General features: G+C 43.1%; 1 protein-coding gene across 2 annotated transcripts in view; it reads left to right on the top strand.

Annotated features, from left to right (window-relative positions):
- Window positions 1-24,769, top strand: part of LOC122565276 (dedicator of cytokinesis protein 7-like) — a 194,365-nt gene that overhangs the window by 103,876 nt on the left and 65,720 nt on the right. For both annotated transcript variants that reach the window (XM_043721062.2, XM_043721061.2), the window contains exons 15-24: window positions 1,914-2,031; window positions 2,511-2,581; window positions 4,000-4,141; window positions 5,991-6,086; window positions 8,355-8,441; window positions 8,902-9,103; window positions 10,883-11,020; window positions 14,631-14,797; window positions 17,025-17,120; window positions 21,275-21,406. In XM_043721062.2, the coding sequence (XP_043576997.1) occupies window positions 1,914-2,031; window positions 2,511-2,581; window positions 4,000-4,141; window positions 5,991-6,086; window positions 8,355-8,441; window positions 8,902-9,103; window positions 10,883-11,020; window positions 14,631-14,797; window positions 17,025-17,120; window positions 21,275-21,406 (1,249 nt within the window). The remainder of the gene's footprint in view (window positions 1-1,913; window positions 2,032-2,510; window positions 2,582-3,999; window positions 4,142-5,990; window positions 6,087-8,354; window positions 8,442-8,901; window positions 9,104-10,882; window positions 11,021-14,630; window positions 14,798-17,024; window positions 17,121-21,274; window positions 21,407-24,769) is intronic.

Below are 24,769 nucleotides of genomic sequence, written 5' to 3'. Positions count from 1 at the left end.
GAATTTAAATTCCATTATCTACCCTTGGTGGGATTTGAACTGATGCCCCGGAGCCTGAGTCTTTAGATGACTAGTCCAGTGACATTACCACGATGTCACCATCTCCCCCTTCAAAACTGATGGAGCATCTTAAACACTGTTTGGATCCAGGAAAGAAAGCTGAAACGTTTAGAATGAAATTGTGACAGGAGCCCCAAACATTTGGTTCAGTTTTAGTTTTTATGAAGTTTCAAGACTGTAGTGTCAAAATGTGTTGACTTGATCATTTGTCATCTTCCAATCATAGAATCCCTACAATGTGGGAGCAGGCCGTTCAGCCCATCAAGTCCACACTGACCCTCTGAAGGAAATTCTACCCAGACCCATCCCATCCCATCCCTGTTATCCTGCATTCCCCATGGCCAGTGCACCTAGCCTACATATTCCTGGACACTATGAGAAATTTAGCTTGGCCTATCCATCTAATCTGCACATTTTTGTACTGTGGGAGGAAACCCACACAGATACTGGGAGAAGATGTAAACTTCACACCGACAGTTGCCTGAGGTGGAGTTGAACCAGGGACCCTGGTGTTGTGAGGTAACAGTGCCAACCACTGAGCCACCATGCTGCCCCAATGGCAGCTGTATTTTTGAGCTCAGTAAGCAAATAATGTGTGGACAAAGCCTTGATCCTGAAGTGGTTTATCGGACTGCTTAAGACTGGAACTAAAACCATTTGTGATCAATTAAGGAACCAGGAACAGACGTTATGTCTGCACTATTAGGACAGCAAGAGTAAAGGTCATGTTTGCACTTTCAGAGACCAAGTTAAAGGTCATATCTGCATTCCAGGGAGTTCAGAAACAGAATAATGGAGCTGGGCTTCCAAGTATAGTTTCAAGGGAATGAGAATCTTTCCCGCAAATACACTGTACTGAAGAATTGACGATGGTTGATTACTGAGGCATTATGAAAGGATCCAGAGCAGAACTCTCGCAGCACAGGGGTCTAGAATAGAGGTTACACATCTAATGCACAACAGATTGGAGCAAAGATCACACAAATACAGATATGCCAGTGGCTGACATGGTGATTGATGTTTTTAAAGGACTTTGCAATACAGGAGCAACTCTATTGTGAACATCTTGCTGACCAATCTGATTGGTATTATTAATACAGAAATCCAGGAAAGTTGGTGTTTCTAGATATACATGGGTGTAAGTGTCTCCTTGGAGACATGAGTGATTGGAAGGGCTTCCTCAAAAGGCGCAAACTGCATTTCATAAACTGATAGTTTCAAGTGTGTTCCCTCAATCCTGTGTTATTTCATGATGTCATGTTGGTGATTTAAAAAAATAATTAATTTATGGGATGTAGGCACCGTTGGCTAGGCTAGCATTTATTGTCCACCCCTAATTGCTCAGAGGGCAGTTAACAGTCAACCACATTGTTGTTGATCTGAAGTCACATCTAGGAGAAAGCGAGGACTGCAGATGCTGGAGATCAGAGTCAAGAGTGTGGTGCTGGAAAAGCGCAGCAGGTCAGGCAGCATCTGAGGAGCTGGGGAATCGATGTTTTGGGTGTAAGTCTGCCCGAAACATTGAATCTCCTGCTCCTTAAATGCTGCCTGACCTGCTGTGCTTTTCTGGCACTACACTCTCGACTCTGAAGTCACATGTAGGCCAGAGCAGGTAAAGATGGCAGTTTCCTTCCCTAAACACTAGATGGTATTTCCAACAATTGATTCATGCTTGTCATTAGACTCATAATTCTAGATTTTTAAATATTGAATTCAAATTCTATTTGCCATGGCGGGATTTGAACCCAGGGTCTCTGGATTAACGGTTCAGAAACAATGCCACCATGCTATCGCTTCCCCACCAATGATGAATTTCTCGCGTCCTTAAAGGATGTTTTGTGTTTTATTTTCAGAAACCTACTCTATGTCTACCCTCAATTCTTCAACTTCACGAACCGACAGGGATCAGCACGGAACATCACAGTGAAAATCCAGTTGATGGGCATTGAAAAAGTCAACAATGCCCTACCGGTGAGACTCAACTTGCTGGAGCTTGGCATTAAACCACTGCCAGTGACTAATGAGAAAAAATAGCAAGGTGTTGGGGAGTTGGGGCACATTGTGGGTATTGGTGACAAGCACAGGAGTGTTTCAATTCCCAGTGCAACATCCTTCGTTACACCCCAAAGATGTGCAACTGTTTGCTCTAGGCACACAACTACTCCGTAATGTGGGAGTCCATCTCCCCAGCTGGAGCCCCTGCCACTACATTGTAAACACTGTTTCCAGTTTCTCACAGTGGAGCTGGTGGAATTGCAGAGAGAGGGATGGTTGGTGAATTGCTATAGCCTCTGGTCCCAAATCATTCAATGAGGTCTGTGCCCTGCACACCACACTGGCCCTCTGCTTTGTGCCATCCCATTCTCTGCTCTATGAAGGTGAAAGTCAGCTTGGTTGCTTCCCATACACATCTATTGTGTGACTGAGAGTTGTTAATAATTACCTTGCAGGTCATCTTTGGAAAATCTGGACATCCTGAATATGTAAATGAATCATATACACCCGTGGCCTATCACAGCAGGTACACACTGGCTGGGAGCATTGGGCAAGAGCATTGGACGGGAGCAGGGGATGTTATCACTGGCTGGGAGCACTGGGTAGGAATGGGAGTTGGGCACTGGGTGGGGGCAGGGGTTGGGGGAACTGAACAGGAGCATTAGATGGGAGCACTGCCTAGGAACACTGAGCAGGAGCACTGTCTGTGAGCACATGTTACCACAGTGGGTAAGACTCCTTCTAGTGACTAGCCGGAATTCTCTGCCCTGTAAAATAAGCATATGGGTTCAGCTGTGAGAGCTGCAGCTGGTGACTTTGTGCCCACTGTTCAGAGTTGGTCAGAGTTCAGTAATGGCTGGTTTTCCACTGGCAATGTGCTGGCGAAGTCACCGATTCATGATCAGTCTCCGTAGGTAAGGAACTGATTGAATCCAGATTTTCCCGGTGACTAGAAATGCGCATTCCATAAGGGAGACTTGGAAAACCACACCCTAAGCTAGTTCTTCCCTCTTGTATATGCATGTTATAGATGTTCCTGGTGACCCAGTGGAACTGGTGGCTGAAGAGAAGCAGTGATATGTCCTGACTTGGGTGGAGGGGGGTGGGGGGAGGTGGAAGGCAGATTATTTATGGTACACTTAAAGGGTACCAGGTACACAAAGTAACATTTTAATAAATGGGAGAACCATTCTCCATTCAGAAATGATTTTGCAACATGGATTATGGTTAGATTTGTCATGCCTGGATCCTCCCTGTGCCTGGACCCTCCCTGTGCCTGTACACTGCCTGTGCCTGTACCTTCCATGTGCCTGTACCCTTCCCGTGCCTGTACCCTCGCTGTGCCTGTACCCTCCCAGTGCCTGTATCCACTCTGTGTACTTGCTTTTCTAATTAAAAGAGGGGAACCATGGAGAAACCTGTCCTCACCCGACCTCCAAACACAGACGTTTCCAGCTGTGTTGTTGGATCCTGTTCAGAAACAAGAATCCTTTATGTGTTTACTCTGGAATTCAGCTGTGCTGAGATCACACTGGGCTCCTCCTTAGTTCAGTCATAATGGTGTGGGAATGGGACTGCTATTCCCAACAGAGTTATCAAGAAGCCTCTGTCTCTCTGTGTAATTGGTTCTCTGAATCTCAGAAAACACATCAACATGTTTCGTTCCACCATGATTGGTCAGATCCTCAATATGCCATCATAACAGCGGTTACATTATGGCCTGTTCCCTGGTATTGGTGGATATAAAATCATAAAATCCTTCAACACAGCAGGACGGTGTTCAGCCCATCCCCACCGTGCTGACTCTTGGGAAACTATTCAGTGAGTCCTAATGTCCCACTCTCTTCCCAGAGTCCTGTGTCCTTCTCCTTTTTGGGGATAAGTAACTTTAGATTTTGTTGCTGGTTTATTTTATAACATCAGCTTCTCCTCCTTCCTCGGCAGGTCTCCTTTCTTCTATGAGGAAGTGAAGATAAAGTTGCCATCTAGTCTCACTGAAGGTCATCACCTGCTCTTCACCTTTTACCACATTAACTGTCAGCCCAAACAGAGCCAGGACAGCCCTGAAGTTCCATTGGGCTACAGTGTGAGTTTCTGAACTGCCACTGGCTGCTTATTAAACCATTTTTCCCTAATACACGTTGGGTAAACTTCCATCTAATGCAGTAGGTCAATACAAGGCCAGAGTCGATACCAGGCCGGGATCAGTACCAGGCTGGGGTCAGTCCCAGGCCGGGGTCAGTCCCAGGCCGGGGTCAGTACTAAGCAGGGGTCGGTACCAGGCCGGGTTCGGTACCAGGCTGGTATCAATACCAGGCCGGGGTTAATACCAGGCCGGGGTCAGTACCAGGCCGGGGTCAGTACGAGGCCACGGTCGATACGAGGCCGGGGTAAGTACCAAGCTGGGGTCAATACCAGGCCAGATAAGGTCTACAGCTTTCTTCTTTGACCTTGTTAAATGGAACAGGTTTGAAGCTGGGACGAGTTCTATTTTTGTGACAAACTAACTTGATTCCATTGTGAGCTGAGGGTTCATTGTTGGAAACCTACATCGGCTGTGTTGTTATGAAAACCAGAATGTACAGAAACCACTGGTCAAAATCAGGGGAGCAAACATTATAGAGCATATACAAAGTGTGTATGGACTTTAAAGTTCTTGTAAATATACCTGTACTGTTGCTCTACACAATTCAACCTCAGTTCAGAAATAGATTCAGGGCTGTTTTGTAAGAATCAAAATATTTGTCCAGATTGTATGGTCATTTAACATGGTCTGAGTGGATCTCAGATCATTGATCACAGAAAGGAGAATCTAGTGGCAATATCACATGCAGGGATTAGAAAATCCCAGCTGGTTTTCAGTCCATTTAATTCAACAGACAGAATTTGGAAGCATTTTGTAAGCCTCTCTCCCTCTCCCTCTCAGTGTACCTGCCTCTCCCTCTCAGTGTTGCTCGCTGTGAGATCCTGCCTCAGTTTCAGTGAACATGAGCTGGTTTAGTGTTTGTGTGAAGGGTCTGGATTCAGTGTGCTCCAGGAACCTGCTGTGACTTTATGGCTGACTGCAGAGTTGTCACTGTTGACCCTTCAAGGAATATTAGTCCAATTGAGGAACTGCTGAGTGGAAGAATGTTACACAGTAAACAGTGAGCTGAATGCAGTAATTCCCCATTATGTTGTCCTTTTACAGTATAGATCTACCCAAATACTTTCAGTGGATTAAACTAATCACAAGCAGAGCTGGCTCTAGGGCACTGGCCACAGCTCCAGGCAGCTCGAGTGGCCTCAGACTGAAGCTGCTTTAAGAATTAACTCACTGCTCAGGATAGAAGACCCTCTACCCACTGTCCGCAGGGTGGGAGACCCTCTACCCACTGTGCCCAGGGTGGGAGACCCTCTACCCACTGTGCCCAGGGTGGGAGACCCTCTACACTCTGTGCCCGGGGGGGAGACCCTCTACACTCTGTGCCCGGGAGGGAGACCCTCTAAACTCTGTGCCCGGTGGGGGGAGACCCTCTACACTCTGTGCCCAGGGTCCACATAAACAAGCAGACCTCCAGGATTTGAATCAGATTGAAGGGTGCGAACTTGGACAGGTGAACAGGGAGGATGTATCTTAACAGGCTGCATAGTGAATAGAAAACGTCAATGGACCAAATACATTTACACACTTGCCAACTCAAACCCACATCAACACTGGAAATGTGAGTTGTTTGAGTAATTGATTTTGTTTCTGACAATGATCAATGATGGTGGTTGTTGATTTCCAGAGGTTTGATTACTGGCTGAACAAACTTCTCCGTATAGAACAAGAGATTGACATTCTGTAATATATTATTCCATTTTTTTAGAAGGATAATAGATGCCCTAGGTATGCTGCTTATGTTCCTAGGGCATTAAATGTGTTAATTGTCTATATTTTTAATTTGCAACAGTGGTTGTCAATCTTGGACAATGGACATCTGCGCTGTGGAACCTTTGAACTCCCTGTTAATTTGGACAAACCTCCCTTCCCTTATTCAGTATCGTCTGTAAGTACAGAATGACTAAATGTTTACTTATATGCGTATAACAATGTGTGATTTAGTGTACGTGTGTCTTCATCACATTTTGGCTGCCACACTTCACAAGTACTGCTTGCAGATCTCCACTTGAAGCTTCAAAAAAATCCAGCTGAAAAGCCATTCACTTGGAATGTCCACAGAGATTCCCTTGTCAGCTGAAAACATGTTAAGGATCCTTGGATTCCGACCTCGGCCGATGTTTACGTCACAGCATTTTAATCTCATGACCTTAGAAGAACACAACTTCACCTGAGCAGCAGAACGCTATGATGGAATGATACTCATGTCTTTCTAAATAATTGAATTTAGCAGGGCTATTGTCAAAAGAGATCCACCAGCTCTATGTGTTACATTCAAAATGTTGTGATTGTGAACCCTTCATTTTCTCACATTACTAATCTAAGTAACATTTCTAATTGCTTACAATTAAAAGTAAACTAGATTATACACATTTACCATCAAACTTTACAGCCCTCCAGTCACAAAGTAGATCTACTATTCTTCGAATCTCAGTCTCCCATTTCCCATCAGTACAGGCTCATAACCGTTTTGGTACAGTGTAAAATTGGATTATTTGATTTGACTTCTGTAACATTTTCTCGTGTGTAAGATCTTTTCCAGTTTGTGTTATTTTTCTTACAATTTGCATTCCAAGAAGACCAGCGTATCTCTGTTTGAAGTGTATTTGTAAAGTTGGTTTTGCCCTTTGTCATTTCCCAGGGGCTCTGTGATCCTACACGGGTTTGTGACAGGCCTGTGGTGTCATTTATACTTGTGTCCCTTCACATTGAGGTCATTACAGTGTTGGTCTGTAACTTCTAATTGAAAGAAGCTGTGATTATGATGGCTTTGTGACCTTTTCTTAAACATTATGTTTGCTCTGTAATGACTTGTCTCCATCCAGCTTCATCATTAGTCCATTGAGCACAGAGGCACTGCTCCTAGTGTCTTTCTCCAATCACCATTTGGCATCAAAGATACCCACAACGAATTAATAAGGCCCATAGAATATATCTCCTCTCCTTTAGCCCAAGCTGATAATCAATTGGCATCCAGGACCCAATCAATCTTTTCACCCCATGCTGAACTGCCATACTCTCATCACAACAAATGATTTGAAAATTGAGGATTGCCACTGGCATCACTTTATCCCTCACTTTATTCATCATTCAACCTCCATCAGAAGAAATATCCCAACTTCGCACTTGGCACTAGTCATCACTGACAACTGCTGTGCCTGGGGTTGGTTCTCCCTTCCCAATAGCATTCCTCCCAGCATCTCAGCAGTACGCTAGGAATGTCAGGAATTCACAACAGAAGGCACTTTTTGCTTGTTCAATGAAGCGCACTCAGAGGTGCTGCTGTTTCCTTGCTGTTCCTGTGTATTGGCGGTGAGCCAGCAGCTATTGTTTGCTTCTCCACAGCGTGTGCATGGAGAAAGATTCTGAGTGATACAAATGATCGGAAGCTAATCTTCACACCGGTGTTTCGACTTATAGTTGAGGCCTTATGGTGGTAGGGGTCATGAACCCACAGACAAACTGTTCAACAAATATCTATCAATCCATGTCAAGCCTCCTTTGGAATGCTTGGCACGCAATTAAATTTATTGTCTCGTTTTTAGATATTAAGGTGATAGCCCCTCTTCAGCTCTGTGCAACAATTACTTTTTTGGAATAGATGGTGATTCTGGAGTACTGTGAAAGGTCAAAGGGCATAATGTTTACTTGAATATTTTCCTTTACAGTTGATACTGGCCACACTTGAGAACACATGACTGCAGATCATAGTTACAATTGGCAAAAGTAGGGCTTTCTTACTGCCTGGGTGTGATGGACAGAATAGCCTTGTTCACCACAAAGGTTTTGTCTATGTTTTATACATTCTGTTCCTTTCTTTTGGAAGTGCAGTATCTCACGGCCTTTCCATGGACAGGTAGTACTCAGGTCTCCTGGTCTTAACAATGGAAGGAATTTTCTTCCACAATTAATTTCCTCCCACATTGAACATTGTGCAAACTCTCAGCTGGACAACAGAATGGGGATGGAAAGTTGGACAGTGTCTTGTTATGTCCTGCGGTTCTGTGTAGAGTTCCTTCACGAATCAGACAATATGATTCTGAACAACATGATGCAGCCCTGGAATAGGCTGTCTTGGTCAGGCATCACGTTCAAGATTTGGAGAAGGGAACCCTAGAGTAATTGTTTGAATAACTTTCCCTGGTCTTTATTTCAGAGCTCGCTGCCTGGCTTGAAGAGGTTGGACAATCGGAAAGCGGTCTTTAAACTGGAGTTACGCCCAGTTTCAACAGTGCACACACAGGTGAAAGTGTTTGCAACTATCAGGGCTGTCCAGCCTTGACTGTAATTATGGGATGGCAGAGCAATGAATGTCAATGCTGGCTGACTGCCTGTTCTCATGCCAGTGAGACACTGGGTTTGATTCATCTGTTATATTTCATCACGTTTCTACATTATATCTAAGATTTTGTACTTAGATACTTTTGGACGCTGGGAATGGTGACTTTGTACACTTTTCACTGTACTCCTGTATCCTTGAATACACAGGACAATAAAATCTAATGCTAATTACTAAATAGTTGATCAGGCACAAGGGGCTATTTTCCTTCTATGTTCCAAACAAACATTGGACATAGCATTGACATTTCTCTTTGTGTTTTTCTTAATTTTGTTTGAAGTTATTTAGAAGAAAGGTCAGAGAGGGTAAAGTCTCTTGGTTTCTTGGTTGCCAGTGTTACATTGTTCTCTGCTTATTGCTGCAGGAAAGGACCCTGGAGCGATTCTTCTCACTGTGTGAAGCTGTTGGTGAACACTACTCTTTAACCCATCAGACTGAGGCAGTGAACCAGGCTGTCTCTATGCTCAGGCAGGTTTGCTTGGAGGAATTGGTCAAGTTCCTGAACGTGGTGTTAGATAAACTGCTGCCACTGTTACACTTGAGCTCCAGGATGGGAGCAGAAGGAGGTACAGGAAATCCAAATATATACTCTCTATTTGCACACTAAGTTAATACTTTTAGTTAAAGGCCATTCTGCACAGCTTTTCTCTGCTTTATAGCCCAGTAACATGACTCAGTGAGGCAGGTAGTTGAACTGTTGGAAAATTCTGAATACTGTATACAGGTCAACATACCTTCAGATCCTGCCTGCTATCGTTTCAGGATATATTTAGCTTCTGTTTTCTTTCCATTTCCTTTCCTCTCCCATCCTAGTCTCCCATTACCTTCTGTTTTACAATTCTATTCTTCCTCCTCCTGTTGTCCTATACCCCCATCCTTCCAACTCTCTTCAATTTTACTCCATCACTTTTCCTCTCTCTCTCCCTCCCTCCTGCTTCTTTTTGTTCATCTCTTTGTTCACTTTCCCTCTCTGGGGAATGTTGACTGGAGTGAGTGTTGGGAGAGATCGGTGTAAATGGGGATGGGCCTGGAGTAGCCAGGCTGTGACTCTTGTTTGAGCAGCTGATCCCTATTAATACATACACAGATCTGACGAAGAGCAAGGAGCAACCCTTGGGAGGTGGGTAACAAGTTGGTTATCTGATTGTTTATTCAGTTTGCCCACTAAACTAACCAATAGTCCAGATAACAATCCTCTGCAGCAGTCCATGTTTTACAAGGGAAAGGGCTGTCCACAACACAAACAGCAATCTGTATTATTGAAGGGAAAAGGAGGTGAACGATTGAATAAAAGTGTTACAATGCTGGGTGGCGTTAGTGATTTTAATATGTTCCTTCAATGAAGAGTCTGAAAGCTGTGACCTAGGTTGCTTACTGGGTCTGGTGTTAAATTGGAGCCAGAGTTTAGGACCAGGGTGTTTTGAAGCTGGTGAGGTGAATACTCAGTATCCTTGCCTAAAAGATCAGTCAGAGCTTGAGGGAACTGGAGTGAGGACTATCACAGGGAATTTGAAAGCACAATTGTATGTGACTTGTGGGGGAGTATTTTTTTCATCTGTGTGCAGACACGGAAGTTGGACTGGGAAGAGATGTGGAATGGAAAGTGAAGGAAGTGATCAGAGATAAGGTTATCTGCAATTGACACAATGAGAGTAGGCCATGGTTGAGGATATGACTGTAAATATGTAGAGAGAAGTTTATATAAAACATGAGAATAACAGGACAATAAACCCGAGAGAGAGAGAGAGTATGATAGCATTGAGATAGCAGTTAAGGATAAGAATCAAGGAGTCTGTTGTGTCTGTGTTTGCTTTCAAAGAGCAGTTGTATTCAGTCCTCCACCTCTATATTTTGCCTGTAAATCTAAAAATTTCACATGCTCAAGTACAGTCAACATAAACATGATGTTGGAGTCAGTTTCACTACACTTTTAGCAGCATGTTCCAACTCCTGATAGGTTTGTACCTAAAAATATTTGTGCTTGTCTCTCTTCTGGATCCTTAGCCAGTCATTCGCCAGAGGGAATCTTTCCTCTCTTTACTCCATCAAAACCTCTAGTAGGTCCGATCTTAGCCTTCTTGGTTCCAAGGAGAGCAATCCATATTTTTCTAGTTTCACCTCATAACTGAAGTCCATGTTCCCAACACTATCCTCAGTATTGTAGGTGCCCAGGTTGGGTAAAGGGGTTAGTGAAGTTGTGTGTTGAGGTTCAGTGAGATAAGTGTTGTGCTCGATGAGTTAGGTGCTGTGTTTGATACAGTTGATGATTCAATATTGCAGAAATAATCTAACCATCACTAATTGTCCACATTTTGTTGTTTTCATTTTGTTTCTGTTACTCACAGCTCTTGTCAGCAAGGAAATTTTTGATGTGCTGGTTGCAATTGTGGATCGTCTGCAAAATAGTGAAGAGGTGAAGAAAGACTCGTTGGGCCGAAGCCATTATCTAGCTTCGTATGTTCACTACATGTTCAATATGCCAGGTACTGGTTGAGCTATCCACAATTCTCATGTGTTTTTTTTGAAGGAAATGTTTGCTGAAAAAGTGTTTTCCTTCATGGGAGAGACTAGACTAAGGAACACAGTTTTAAAGTAAGAAGTCACTTATTTAAGGTTGAAGACCCTTCTTCTCGAAGGGTCCCAGTCTGTGGAACTCTTCTCTAGAGAGCATTGGAGACTAGATCATTGAATATTTAAGGGAGAGATTCCTGACTAACAAGGAAGTCACAGGTTGTCGGTAGCAGTAGAGTGGAGTTGAGGCTGTCTTCATTATTTTGAATGGTTAAGCAAGCTCAAGGGACCAAATGACCTACTCCTGCTCCTAATTTGCATGTACATCTGTACGACTTGTGTCCTACTCTTGTGTCCTTTCCCTCACGTTTCATCAATGTGCTGTCCTTTAGGTGGTCCTTTTGATCCATGACCTGGATTTGTCACAAGGAATACTAGAACAGGAGAACATAAGAAATAAAAGGAGGAGTAGGCCATCGAATCCTCAAGACTGCCACACTATTCAACGAGATCATGACTGTTCTGCCCCCGGTTCAACTTCTCTCTCTTGTCAGCGCATCATAATACTTGACTCACAAATGTCAAAAATCTGTCTACCTCCTCTTTAAATACTTTCAGTGATTTAATCTGCACAATAGGATATTAGGAGCTTGGAAAGTAAGGCAGACCTTACTGGAATGTCACATTGTCTCTCTGCACTCACTGTAAACATGGTTTTGGGATTTGCAGTTTAATCATCTTCACAGAGCTGTCTCCATTTCCTAGTGGGCGGCACGGTGGCACAGTGGTTAGCACTGCTGCCTCGCAGCGTCAGAGACCCGGGTTCAATTCCCGCCTCAGGCGACTGACTGTGTGGAGTTTGCACGTTCTCCCCGTGTCTGCGTGGGTTTCCTCCGGGTGCTCCGGTTTCCTCCCACAGTCCAAAGATGTGCAGGTCAGGTGGGGTTGCGCTTCGGTGGGGCGGTGTGGACTTGTTGGGCCGAAGGGCCTGTTTCCACACTGTAAGTAATCTAATCTAATCTAATCTAATCTATCTCTGCTAGCATCAATGAATGGAAATGGCTTTTGACGCATTGTCCCCTCTCCCTTGCTGAAGGTATTCCTGACACAAATCAGTCAGGCAGACATCTGAGATTTGTCCACAGCCACCATTTTATATCAGCACAGCAATGACATTGAGTTTATAAATAAGGAAAAGCAAGAGAAACTGGCAACATTAATACAGTTTGAAAATATTTAATATTGAACACACACACACACACAGAATCGCACATGAACAGACATACACAGACACACAGAATCACACACACAGAGATACAAACACCTTCAAAGAGCTGTCTCCGTTTCCTATCTTGCAAGGGAATTCATATTTTGACGATGCATTCATGCAGGACAGTAAACAGCTTTTGAGACTTTCCCCATTGTGACAGAAATTCAGCCCCAATCTGAAACTTGGAGATATGTAACAGAACAGAAATGAGCCAGCAGCTTTCTGTGTTCCTGCTCCCAGTGTAACATTTGACCATTTAGTTTATCTTGTCTTCAGTCTAACATCCAACAAGGATCACTTCACAGATCCAATAACAGATCCCCAGGAGTGAGTTACAGACTGGAATCTAATTGAGGGGTTTATGGTTTATATACAGAATAACAGATCCCCAGGAGTGAGGGACAGACTGGAATCTAATCGAGGGGTTTAGGGTTTATATACAGCATATCAGATACCCAGTGGCACAGTGGTTAGCACTGCTGCCTCACAGCGCCAGAGACCCGGGTTCAAATCCTGCCTCGGGCAACTGTCTGTGTGGAGTTTGCACATTCTCCCTGTGTCTGTGTGGGTTTCCTCCTACAGTTAAAGATTTGCAGGCCATGCTAAATTGCCTGTAGTGGTAGGTGAAGGGGTAAATGTAGGGGAATGGGTCTGGGTGGGTTGCTTTTCGGAGGGTTGGTGTGGACTTGTTGGGCCGAAGGGCCTGTTTCCACACTGTAAGTAACCTAATCAAAAACTCTCTGGGTAGAGAACTCCAGACATTCACTACCCTCTGGGAGAAGAATTATTGAATCTGTTCAATGTGGAAGCAAGCCATTTGGCCCATTGAGTCTGCACTGCCCCTCCAAATAGCATCTCACCCAGACTCACTCCCACTACCCTGTCCCTGTCACCCTGCATTTCCCATAGCCAATCCACCTAACCTACACATATTTGGACTGTGGAAAGAAGCCAGAGCAACTGGAGAAAATCCATGCTGACACATGTTCCTTCACATCTCAGTTTTAAAAGAGAGTCCTCTTATTCTGTAATTATGTCCCTTACTTTGAGATCCTCCAACTAGAGGAAACTTCCTGTCAACATCTTCCCTGTTAATCCTGCTCAGAATCATCTATGTCTTAATAAGATCACCCATCATTATTCTAAACTCTGATGAATAAGGGCCTAATCTGTTCAGCCATTTTTGAGAAATCAACAGGTCCATCCCACAGAACAATCTCATGAATCTCTTTTGAACTACCTCCATGGCCAATACATCATGTTTTAAATATGGGGGCCAAAACTGTACATGGTACTCCAAGTGCAGCCTCTCCAACACTCTGTATATTTGCAACATGACTTCCCTATTTTTAAACTCCAACCCGTTAACAATAAAGACCAAAATTCCTTTTGCTGCTTTAATTACTAGCTGCACTTGCTTGCTAATGTTTTACATTTCATGCACAAGAACACCTAAATTCATCTCTATTTCACTTTTTAAAAAATCTCTTCCACATTTAAATAATTGCTCACCTTTTGAATCTTCCTATGAAAGTGCATGACCCGACTTGCCCCACATTAAGTTTTTGCCTACTCATTCAGGCTATCTTTATCCCCTGCAGATTCCTTATGTCCTCATCATAACATGTTCTCTCACCTATTTTTATATTGTCAATAATTTTGGGTACTTTACACTCTGCTCCCAACTCCAAATCATTAATGTGGATGGTAAATAATTGCGGCCCTAGGACTGATCCTTTTGACAATTCACTGTCTTTCCAAGCTGAAAATGACCCAGTAATCCTGACTCTCTGATAGAAAAGCGTTAACTAAGGCTCAATCCACTTCAATTCGTTATCCTTAATACAGTGAGTTCCTGTCTTGGCAATAACTTTTTATGTGGCAATTTATCACCTAGGCCCTTTTGCTATTCAATCAGAATCTGGCTGATATTAGCTCCATTTAAACTGCCTTGGTTCTGCAACAAAAATATCTCCGCTAACAAAAATCTGTCACCTCAGCTTTGTCATGTTTTAACTGGCCTAACCTCTGTGATGTTCTGGAGGAGTTGAGGAGAGGGTAAGGCAGTTTTTCTTGACTTGATGACGTGGTGATCCCTTTAAATGATCCCAGGCTGACACAAGGTGCTGCCCAGAAATGGAATAGAAATGATGGCTTACTTTTAGTTACTTAAGTATTCAAGGAATCAGATGTGAAGGTCTGTTATTGGAGAAGTGATAAAGTGACCACTTTGAAACTGATGCTAGTTATTTCCTTTTGCTGAAATGGCCACCACTTCAATCCACTCTGTCTTTTCTATCATTTATTTTTAGTTCTCCATGAGATCAGATCCTCAGAGTCTGAGAAATATGCTACACTCAAGCCAGAGACTGCTACTGCATTACGTAGGATACGACTGCGCAGCACCAGTGACCCTGCGATCCAGCCATCCTCACTCATGCTGCCAAAAGACAGAGGAGGCAGTCAGAAACACACAAAGGTCAGGCCAATACTCCTACATTTAGCAGATGGATTCTAAATGCATCAAGTAGGGTGTGAACGCAGCTTTTATCTTAAAATATGCATTTATTCCTCGTTGACATTTAGATGGATTAAGTCTTAAAGTAGCTCAGACACTGAGATCATTTTGGAGACATAACACAATACTGTACACACCAAAGCATAGTTACAGGATGATGTTGTAATCCCTGAATTTCCTTAGTTGCCCTAGAATGGCCAGAGATGTTGAAAATATGAGGTTTGCCATTTTGGCAGGAAGTATAGAGGAGCAGAATATTATTTAAAAGGAGAAAGCTATGGAACAGAGGGGTTTGGAAGTCCTCATCTGTGCATCACAAGCTTGCATCTCAACAGAGAGTTGGGATAATGATGAAATTTTCAGGATGGCAATCAGTAACAAATGGAGTGCCACAGGGATCAATGCTGGAGCCACAATTAATGACTTGGGTGAGGAAAGTGAATGCACTAACACTACATTTGTGGATGACACAAAAATAGGTAGGAAGACAAGTGGTGACAATGACACAAAGTCTTCAAATGAATATAGACAGGTTTATCAAACGGACAACAATTTGCAGATGTAACATAATATGGGGAAATGTTATCCACTTTGGCAGAGAAATTGAGGAGTTGGATATTATTTAAATGAAGTGAGACTGCAGAATGCCATGGAATAGAGGGATTTGGGAATCCTCATCCATGAATCACAGAAAGCTAGCATCCAAGTTCTGTGGGTATTAGGGAAGGCAAATGGAATTGTTGCCCTTTATTTCAAAGAACATAGAGTATAAAAGTGGTGGTTTTACTAAAAGTACTAGTGAGACCACCACTGGAATGCTATGAACAGTTTCATGCCTCTTAGTTAAGGAAAGATATATTGGTATTGGAAGCAGTCTAGAAAGATTCACTGGGCTGATACCAGGTATGGAGGAACTATCTTACGAGAAGCGGTTGAATAGTTTGGCCTAAACACGTTGGACTTAGAAGAATGAGAGGTGATCTTATTGAAACATACAACATACTTTGTAGTGGACTTGACAGGGTAGGTGTGAAAAGGTTGTAGGAGAATGTAGGACCAGAGGCTATAATCTCAGAATAATTTAACATTTAAGAGGAGGAGGAATTTGGAGGAATTCATTCTCTCAGAGAGTGGTGAATCTGTGAAATTTGTTTACCACACAGGGTTTTGACACTTGGTCATTAAATGTATTCATGTTTGAAATAGACGGATGTTTTGATCTGTCAGAATTTCAGGGCTAATGGAGAAAATTAGATCAGCCATGATTGTATTGAATGGTACAGCAGACTTGATGGGTTGATTTGGCCTATGTCAGTTCCTATGTCTTATAGTCTGATGGTAAACATCTACCAGTGCAGGCCAACTGTGCATGGGTTTCCATGGCATTTGATTCTCAGTGCCCCAACTTCCATAGCTTTTTTAAAATTGCAGCCAAAATGTGGGAACTTTCTTTGCCAGGATTTAGTTGATAACATCTTGACAAAACCTGCAAATTTCTGGGCTTTAGCAGAAAGGAAGTCACTGATCTCACATGAAGCTGCATTGTTAAAGTTACAAAATGGTTGTGTTGACCCAATCAATGAGAATGAAAGAACTGTGAAGGAACTCGAACCAGTGAGAATGATATTCAGATGGTTTCTAATATCGTCAAATTTCTATGGGGAATCATTTATTTAGCACGTGGGAACTTAGTTTAACAGACAGTTGATGAGACAGGAGCACAGATGCTTGGCAATGTCTCTAGCGTGAGGATGTAACTCGTGCCTCTGTGTTGTGGCCTTAATTCTTCACGGTTTATTAATAACTTAGAAGACTGCTTGAAAAGCCCCTGTTCCAAGTTTGTCAATGCCACTCCTAACCGGTGGTCGGAGTTTTCTTATGCCAACTACAGAAAATATTGTGCTATGTATTAAATTTAAATCTGCAGCTGATAGATCTTTGTTAACTAAAGGTATTAATGATATAGGGCAGTGGCATCTACTTCCAGCTCTAGCTGGAACACTTGGAGAAATCTAGAGCCGTGTCTGTGTCTCCTAATATTCTTTGTCTGAGACTCTCTTTCATTTTCAATACCGTGTTTCTCAAGCTCTCTCTCACACATGCATGCATGCACTCTCTCTGCTTCTTGCTTTCCAAAAAATGAATTATTTTATTGTCTAATTGTTTCCAACATTTGATTTTTCTGCAGTTATTCCATGAAGAGTTGGCCTACTGCATTGTGTTAACCAATGGACAAGTGAGAGATCAAGTTTACAGGCATCTGTGGTTCTTCTTTGAACTGTTGGTGAGTTGGTATAATTGATACCTCCTTGATAGAGTCTGTCGGACCAAGAAGAGTATTTCACTTCTGTATGATAAGCTGCAAACCATACTGCGAAGTCTCTTCCAAGAATGCCCACCTTGAAGACGTTTTCCTCCTCCTTCAGTAATGGACCCCCCCCCATCCCCAATTTATCTCTCAGCCCTCTTCCCCTCCTCAGTCCTGAAGAAGGGTTATGCCTGAAAAGTCGACTGTCTTATTCCTTGGATGCTGCCTGACCGCAGCACGCTTTATCACTTCTGTATGATGCCCATCTAACATGCTTTACTTCAGAAGATTGATTTGAAACTGTTTCTGTCCGTGTACACTTGGGTGTGAGCAGTGATTCTTTTCAAAGCATGGAATTATAAAATCACACAGCCATAGATTGTAAAAGGGGCCTGTTCACTCCATCATGCTTATGTGAGTTCTTTAAACTACTCAATAAGCCCCACACCCTCTCTCAATGACTTTCTTCCAGCATTTTGTTTTTGCCTTTTTAAATATATTCCATTTTGAAAATCACTATGGAGTCACTCGTGCAGGTGGAGCCTGGATCAATATATCTCACTGAGTTAGAGAAAAATTCTCCGTCTTTCCCTGACTCAGTTTTATGTTCTTATCATCTGTTACTATGTAAGTTTCTTCTTCTAACCCTTCAGAATTTTGAAATCCTTTATTCCTTTAACTTGATGTTCTTAGGAATGTTCCATGGTATTCAAAGGCACATTTTACACGTGGCACTGGAAATGTTTTTGGATATCAGTGACATTTAATGCTCAATAGTGATGCTGTTTCATAGGTACCTTGGGTACCTCACACGGTCAAGCCAGCTATCAGCAGTAATTTAGGCTTGATGGTTTATTTCCATGGATGTGGATATCGAGGGAAGATATCCCTGATGATGTTTTGTTGGTATGATTTTTCTTGGTATCCATAGCATGCTCCAAGTGATTTATTTTCCCCTGGCACTAACATTTACATCTGAGGAAAGAAATTCTTGCTCCTATGGGCAATTTAAAGCTCAAAAGGCCTGAAACTTAGATGTGAGACCTGAAGGCTGTAGAGAAGTGTATAACAAACAGGAATATTTTCTGCAGGGGGGAGATGTTAGGAAGTACAAAGTTATTTGGATATCTATGTCACTAAGAATTGGGGCACAGATATATTAAAAAAAATCAAAAGCTAAGATGTTTTAGCTTTAAATTGTAGGAATTTAGAACATAAAATTAAGATTGTGATACATGAATTGAATTGAACTTTGATCAGGCCACATCTACATTTAGAAACCAGAACTCCCACTGAATGTATGACTTCATTAGGGTTTTAAAAATCTACAAGCTGACCAGTTACTTCGAAAAGACAGCAGTAGTAAAACACAACCAGAGATTGCTAGGCAGGGACTCTATTGATCCAAAGAAATTAAGGAATGACATAGGGATTTGGGGAGTGGCAGTGAGGAAGGAGGAAATGATCGTAGGGAGGGAGGAATCATGTTGAAGGAGGGTTCCTGTAGTTGCCGGACTTTCCAATCCCTGGGAAAGCCAGCTCACAGTCATTGGATTCAAATGACTCCCAAAATCTGAGGAACAGGGTGTCATTTAAATAACATAGATATGGACCTGCCAGTACATTATGACTCCCTCTGAGATCTGCCAGTGTTAAGACAGAAAGAGGAGCATTCATGGCTGGTTGATGCCGGACTAAAAGTGGGTGGTGAAAAGTGGAATATTTCTCCCAAACCACTTGGGTGCCTAAGTTAATTGAAAGTGATGGAATGTTACTGTAATCTGACAGGAATCTTGGACTTACCTGTGCAGATAACACATACAGATCACTGTCCTTCCCTTTTTGTGATTTTTGTAACCTTGAAGAGGTCAAGATGCTCTGTGCAAAGGTCGGCGCCATAAATTCAAATAGCATTTGCCAAATTCTGGAACTGAATTCTTAAATAAATATGGTATTGTTCATGGGCATCAGACACTCTCTCATTACTGTTTGTAAGCTGCAGTGTATTAACATCTGCAGTGAGACATGACATCTGCAGTGAGAAATAGTTGCTTTTTCCCCAGTCATACAGATGTGTGACAGATGTTTACTTCTGAGAAATAGTAGACCATCTCCATCACCATCTTCAGGTAAATAATATTTTTTAGTTAAGAATCGCAAGATGTCAGAATGCAGGTACAGCAAGTGATTAGGAAGGCAAAGGAATGTTCGTATTTATTGCAAGGGTTGAAAAATGTGTTGCTGGAAAAGCGCAGCACATCAGGCAGCATCCCAGGAGCAGGAGAATTGACGTTTCGGGCATAAGCCCTTCTTCAGGAATGAGGAGGGTGTGCCAAGCAGGCTAAAATAAAAGGTAGGGAGGAGGGACTTGGGGGAGGGGCATTGGGAATGCAATAGGTGGAAGGAGATTAATGTGAGGGTGATAGGCCGGAGAGGGGGTGGGGCGGAGAGGTCGGGAAGAAGATTGCAGGTCAAGAAGGCGGTGCTGAGTCCGAGGGTTGGGACTGAGATAAGGTGGGGGGAGGGGAAACTGTAAGGGAAATAGGAGGATTAAACTGGCAAAGTCTTGCTCCAACAATACAGGGTTTTAGTCAGGCAGCAAAAATGTATTGTGTACAGTTTTGATCTCCTTGCTTGAGAATGGACATACTTGCAGTGGATAACATTCAGAGAAGTTTCGCTAGGCTGATGCCTGGAATGAACAGATGCAGGTGGTAGAATTAAACTCACTGAGCTGTAGGTTTGATATCCAGATGTTTCATTACCTGGCTAGGTGACATCATCAGTGGCGACCTCCAAGTGAAGCGAAGCGAAGCTGTTGTCTCCCTCTTTTTATTTATATGTTTGTCCTGGATGGGGTTCCTGGGGTTTGTGGTGATGTCATTTCCTTTTCGTTTTCTGAGGGGTTGATAGATGGCATCTAGATCTATGTGTTTGTTTATGGCGTTGTGGTTGGAGTACCAGGCCTCTAGGAATTCTCTGGCATGTCTTTGCTTAGCCTGTCCCAGGATGGATGTGCTGTTCCAGTCAAATTGGTGGTTTCTTTCATCCATGTGTAGGGCTACGAGGGAGAGAGGGTCGTGTCTTTTTGTGGCTAGCTGGTGTTCGTGTATCCTGGTGGCTAATTTTCTTCCTGTTAAAAAAAAATACAGTCCACAGATTCCTCAAGAACAAACCATGACAAGCAGACCAAACACAGCTATAAACCCTAACCATCTTACCATACATCAAAGAGGTTTCAGAAATGACAGCCCGACTACTAAGACCCCTCGGAATCCTAGTAGCACACAAACCCACCAACACTCTCAAACAAAAACTAACAAATTTAAAGACCCAGTACAACCCATGGACAAAACCAACGTCATCTACAAAATTCCATGCAAGGACTGCCACAAACACTACGTAGGACAAACAGGAAGAAAGTTAGCCACCAGGATACACGAACACCAGCTAGCCACAAAAAGACATGACCCTCCCTCCCTCGTAGCCCTACCCACGGATGAAAGAAACCACCAATTCAACTGGGACAACACATCTATCCTGGGACAGGCTAAGCAAAGACATGCCAGAGAATTCCTAGAGGCCTGGCACTCCAACCACAACGCCATAAACAAACACATAGATCTAGATGTGTTGTCCCATCTATCAACCCCTCAGAAAACGAACAGGAAATGATGTCACCACAAACCCCAGGAACCCCATCCAGGACAAACATATAAATAGAAAGCAGGAGACAACAGCTTCGCTTCACTTGGAGGTCACCACTGATGATGTTACCTAGCCAGGTAATGAAATGTCTGGATATCAAACCTACAGCTCAGCGAGCAAACCTACATCCTAAACCTCAACCTGAGCTACAAACCTTGCAATTAAACTCATGCTCAGAACATCTGTATGACTGGGGAAAATGGCAGAGTAGGTGCGATGGGCTGAATGGCCTATTCCTGCTCTCAGTTCTTTCAATTTCATATTTCGGTGAAGTTCTTTAACCAGATCGTGAGCACTCAAATGATTAAAGTGTCTGTTTTCTTCTCGTGTAAAGGTACTGCTGTGTATTTTGAACATTTTATTTCAGATTAACTGCACTGCCAATGGGAAATTAGTCTCCTTCCCTGTTTCTTGTATTTCAGATTAAAAGTATGAGCCAGTACCTCTCTGACATGGACCGCTGGAACTATCCTGTGAAAATACGGTTCTCAGAAAGTTTCCAAGGCATTGTCAACACAATGGTCAACATTGGTACAGAGTATGTGAAAAATCAGGTAGGTGGGAGCTGATAGACTGAGCTCAGACAGAAGAAGTCTGCCTGTCTGAAATTCTGCAGTTTATAATGGTACACATATTGGGCCACAGTCCAATTTATTCTAATTTCATCTAGTGATGAAATCTGTTCCCAACATTCTGTGAGAATGCGCCCTTCATGGTACAGGGGGTCTCCAATTTGCAAACGGCCTTAACACTTATACTTACAAACACAATCACACACAATGGTGTAATTTTAAAGAGTCAACATATGAACGAGTTTCCTGTACTTTCCTGTGCTTATGAACAGACTCCTTTATCTTGTCCTGCATTGTGTTCTGACTTGTGTAAAAATCTACTGACATATAAATCAACCTAGCGACACTGAAGGAACGGCGATATATTTCCAAGTCAGGATGATAGTGGCTTGGAGAAGAGCCTGCAGGTGGTGGTATTCCTATGTATCTGCTGTCCTTGTCCTTCTAGATGGAAATGGTCAAGGGTTTGGAAGGTGCTGTCTTTGGATTTTATTCTGCAGTGCATCTTGTAGCCAGTACATCCTACTGCTACTGAGTGTTGATAGTGGAAAGAGTGGATGCAAATGAATGTGGATCCAGTCAAATGGGTTGCTTTGTCCAGGATGGTGTCAAGCTGATATTGGAGTTGCACCCATCCAGGCAACTCCAGTATTCCATCCTACTCTGATTTGTGCCTTGTAGATAATGGACAAACTTTGGGGAGTCAGGAGGTGGGTTACTCACCACAGTATTCCTAATCTCTGACCTGTTCTTATCGTCACTGAGCTTATATGGTGAATCCAGTTGAGTTTCTGGTTAATGGTAACCTCCAGAATATTGATAGTGGGGGATTCAGTAATGGTAACATCATTGAATGTCAAGGAATGGCGGTCAGATTGTCTCTTATTGGAGATGGTCATAACCTGGCATTTGTGTGACATGAATATTACTTGCCAGTTGTCAGCCTGGATATTGTCCAGATCTTCTTGCATTTGAACATGGACTGCTTGAGTGTGTGAGGAGTTGTGAATGGTGCTGAACATTGTGCAATCATTGGTGAACATCCCCACTTCTGACTTTATGATGGAGGGAAGGTCTGTGATGAATCAACTGAAGATGGCTGGGCCTAGGATACTACCCTGAGGAACTCTTGCTAAGATATCCTGGAGCTGAGATGACTGATCTCCAACAACCATAACCATCTTCCTCTTTGCCAGGTATGACACCAACCAGTGAAGAAGCATTTGGCTCCTGATATCCACTGATTTCCATTTTGCTGGAGCTCCTTGATACTCCACTCAGTCAAACGCAGCCTTGATGTCAAGGGCTGTCACTCTAACCTCACCTAATGTAATAATGGAATGGCTTGTGGGAGGAAGTTTCAAGAACTAATTGACAAAAATGAAGAAATGTGATCCCTTGTGAAGTTCAATGAGAATTGAAGACCTACCGTGCCATTCATATCTTGGGAGAATTGATGAGAAATCTGTGGAATCTGTCTGATAACATTAGCAATTTGATGTGTGTTGTGGAGTGTTCAATCCTACTTTATTACCCAAATTTACCATTCGTTAACTCTGGAAGTTAGAAATAAATTGTACGTGTACTGCAGATTGTCCTACTGTTCTAGTATTGTATAGTAAAGTTTATTGTTTGTTCAAAATGGTGGAAGTTTATGACCTTACTTCATAAGTCCACTGGTTCTCACTCTTTGCTTACTTTAAAAATCACAGTTACTGGTCTCTAGCCAGATTTGACAGTCAGGTTCAGGATCATAACAATCCCAGTGAGGAAGCAGTAACCTTCTATACACTTGTCCCTGCATATCACATGCTGCTGTAGTTCACTGCATCCTACAGAGCTGTATTGTTTGACTGAATTAAGAAAGTTTATGATTCAATGTAGTTATTCCATGGACTCTTCGCTTCCCTGGCTCTTTATTGTTCAGTTTGTGGGAATGTTGAATCAGTTTGAATGGAGCTCGTTGTCAGCACTGTAGATGCAAAAGTACAAACCTCCAGGAATATCAAATTTCCCATACTTATTAAGGCAGGAAGTGGGGGCATGCTCGTGCTGTAGTGGTAGTGTACCTACCCCTAGACCAGGCTGCCCAGGTTCAAATCCTGCCTCCTCAAAAGGTGTGTAATAATATCTCCAAATAGGTTGATTAGAAAAACAGGCATGGGGATCCAAGATGGCGGCGACCCAGCAAGTCTGAGTCTACAGTGCTCCTCCCAAGACTTGGGCAAAAATGGGTCACCCACCCCACCACACTCACCAAATCATTTAAAATAGCTGTTTAATTTAATTAGTTGCTTAGTATTAAATTTAAACAATCTAATCTTCAGTAAAAATGACTAAAGGGAAGGGAGCCCGCAGCTCTCAGCAAGCAGGAACCCCTCCCCCACCCTCTCCAGCTGTAGCAGAGGCGTCCGCAGCCGCCCCGGGGAATTGCCTACAGTGGCGAGCCTCATGGAAATCATCTCCAAACTGGATGCGGAGATCGATGCTTTCATTGAAGAGTCCCAAAGCCGATGGGACTCACTCTCGGCCGCGCTGCAAAAGCACGACTGAGACATTAAGGAAATCGAGCGCCGAGTCAGAGGGGCGGAGCTAAAGGCCGCGACCTCCGAAACTACAGCACAATCATCCGTGGATCGGGTCCGGACTCTCGAACAGCGAGTCCGGACCTTAGAGAATTACATTGATGACTTCGATAATCGAGGTCGTCGAAAAAATATTTGTTTGCTGGGCCTTCCCGAACGGGAAGAGGAAGGCCAGCTTACAGCATGCCTCGAACGGTGGCTTCCACAACTTTTAAATCTGGAGGCTGGATCAGGCCAGGTAAGGGTAGAATGGACCTACTGGGTTGCAATACGCGGGTCCGGCTCGAACCAGCGCCCACGCCCGGTCCTGTTCCAGCTGCAGAGCTATAGGGAGAGGCAGATACTCCTAGAAGCCTCTAGAAATCTTGGAAAAGATTCCCAAGCCATGAACTATAAAGGATCCAAGATCATGTTATTCCAGGACATTTCCCCAGTTCTGGTCCGAAAGAGGAAGGCATTCCATGAGGCGAAGAAGTGTTTAAGGGACTTAAATATTCAGTACTCCTTACGCTACCCAGCGACACTATGCTTTAACCATGAAGGATCCGTGTATAACGTCGGATCGCCCTTCGGATCGCCGCAAAAGGCTAAGGAATTTTTGGACTCTCTTAGATAAATTGTAAGAGATAATGGATGTTGGTTTGCCTTCCCGCCACTCCAGTTTACACCCCCCCTTTTCTTTTTTTACCTTACTGTTTAATATTATCTTGGGGGGTGGGGAGAGGGATTTATTTATTTGTTCTCTACTTAACGATTTTCT

Source organism: Chiloscyllium plagiosum, unplaced genomic scaffold, assembly GCF_037043375.1.
Source record: "Chiloscyllium plagiosum isolate Xiang-an unplaced genomic scaffold, Cpla_swu_hap1 HiC_scaffold_28, whole genome shotgun sequence".
NCBI classification, from domain to species: Eukaryota; Metazoa; Chordata; class Chondrichthyes; order Orectolobiformes; family Hemiscylliidae; genus Chiloscyllium; species Chiloscyllium plagiosum.
The sequence above is the reverse complement of the archived record's forward strand: the minus strand, read 5'-3'. Positions and strand labels throughout refer to the sequence as shown.